Raw genomic sequence first — 1,698 nt, forward strand, 5'->3', positions numbered from 1 at the left:
CCAACTCTTTATTCACACCAGCAGCTTATAGATGCGCAGTTCAACTTTCAGAATGCAGACTTGTCTAGAGCTGTGTCATTACAGCAGTTGACGTATGGAAATGTCAGTCCAATACAGACCTCAACTTCCCCATTATTTCGAGGAAGGAAGAGATTAAGTGATGAAAAAAACCTTCCTCTTGATGGTAAACGGCAACGTTTCCATTCACCCCACCAAGAGCCAACTATAGTTAACCACATAGTGCCTTTATCAGGTGAAAGAAGATACTCAATGCCACCATTGTTTCATACACACTATGTACCAGATATAGTCAGATGTGTTCCACCTTTTCGAGAAATACCAATTTTAGAACCTAGAGAAATCACACTGCCTGAGGCCAAAGATAAGTTGAGTCAGCAGATACTGGAGTTATTTGAAGCATGTCAGCAGCAAGTGATTTAAAGAAGAAAGAACTCTGTCGAACACAGCTGCAGAGAGAAATTCAGCTGTTATTTCCACAAAGCAGACTTTTTTTGGTTGGGTCCTCTTTAAATGGATTTGGTACCCGGAGCAGTGATGGTGATTTATGCCTAGTTGTTAAAGAAGAACCAGTAAATCAGAAGACTGAAGCACGGCATATACTCACCTTAGTCCATAAACACTTCTGTACTAGACTTTCTGGCTACATTGAGAGACCTCAGCTGATTCGAGGGAAAGTGCCAATTGTGAAGTTCAGGGATAAAGTCAGTTGTGTGGAATTCGACTTGAATGTAAATAATATTGTTGGAATAAGAAACACATTCCTTCTCAGAACTTATGCATACCTTGAAAATCGAGTTCGTCCGTTAGTACTGGTGATTAAGAAGTGGGCAAGTCACCATGAGATAAATGATGCCAGTCGTGGTACTTTAAGCAGCTATAGTCTTGTATTGATGGTTTTGCACTATTTACAAACCCTACCTGAACCCATCCTTCCATCCATCCAAAAAATTTACCCAGAATCTTTTAGTCCTGCCATACATCTGCACCTTGTACATCAAGCTCCATGTAATGTTCCTCCTTACCTCTCAAAGAATGAATCAAATCTTGGGGACCTCTTACTGGGCTTTCTTAAATATTATGCTACAGAATTTGACTGGAACAGTCAAATGATTTCAGTTCGTGAAGCCAAAGCCATTCCCAGGCCTGATGGTATTGAATGGAGAAATAAATACATCTGTGTAGAAGAACCTTTCGATGGAACAAATACTGCCAGAGCTGTGCATGAAAAACAAAAGTTTGACATGATCAAGGATCAATTTTTAAAGTCATGGCACAGATTGAAAAACAAAAGAGATTTGAACAGTATACTACCTTTAAGAGCTGCTATCCTGCAAAGATGACTGGCCTCTCTTTCTTAATAAATTCTTCTGAGAAATAAAGAACAATAGTAACATCATAATGCATTTTGTTTAATCTCCATTATGGTTTCTTTTTAATTGTTCTTGTTTTCGTGTTTTATTTTTAAGAGGACATACTTATATAAAGATTGCATATTTTATTACATTTCCTAATAAAACGATTTGATTTAAAGATGTATTTTTTAAAATGTTTACATTGATGACTAGTAATATTATGGCATGAATTTTCAGACAATTAGATAAAATATATTTTGGGGAATTATCTGAACAAATAAAAGGTTTTGATATAACTTCAATTAATTTTACCACATGCTAATAC

The 1,698-nt window shown here is 36.6% G+C and overlaps 1 protein-coding gene across 1 annotated transcript; it reads left to right on the forward strand.

Annotated features, from left to right (window-relative positions):
- Positions 1-285: 285 nt before the first annotated feature.
- LOC308493182 (poly(A) RNA polymerase GLD2-like) lies at positions 286-1,410 on the forward strand. The gene has a single exon (XM_081039049.1). The coding sequence runs from the start codon at positions 420-422 to the stop codon at positions 1,359-1,361; it is 942 nt and encodes a 313-aa protein (XP_080895175.1). The 5' UTR covers positions 286-419; the 3' UTR covers positions 1,362-1,410.
- Positions 1,411-1,698: the final 288 nt, after the last annotated feature.

Source organism: Rhinolophus hipposideros (genome assembly GCF_964194185.1).
Source record: "Rhinolophus hipposideros genome assembly, chromosome: 26".
Classification (NCBI taxonomy): Eukaryota; Metazoa; Chordata; class Mammalia; order Chiroptera; family Rhinolophidae; genus Rhinolophus; species Rhinolophus hipposideros.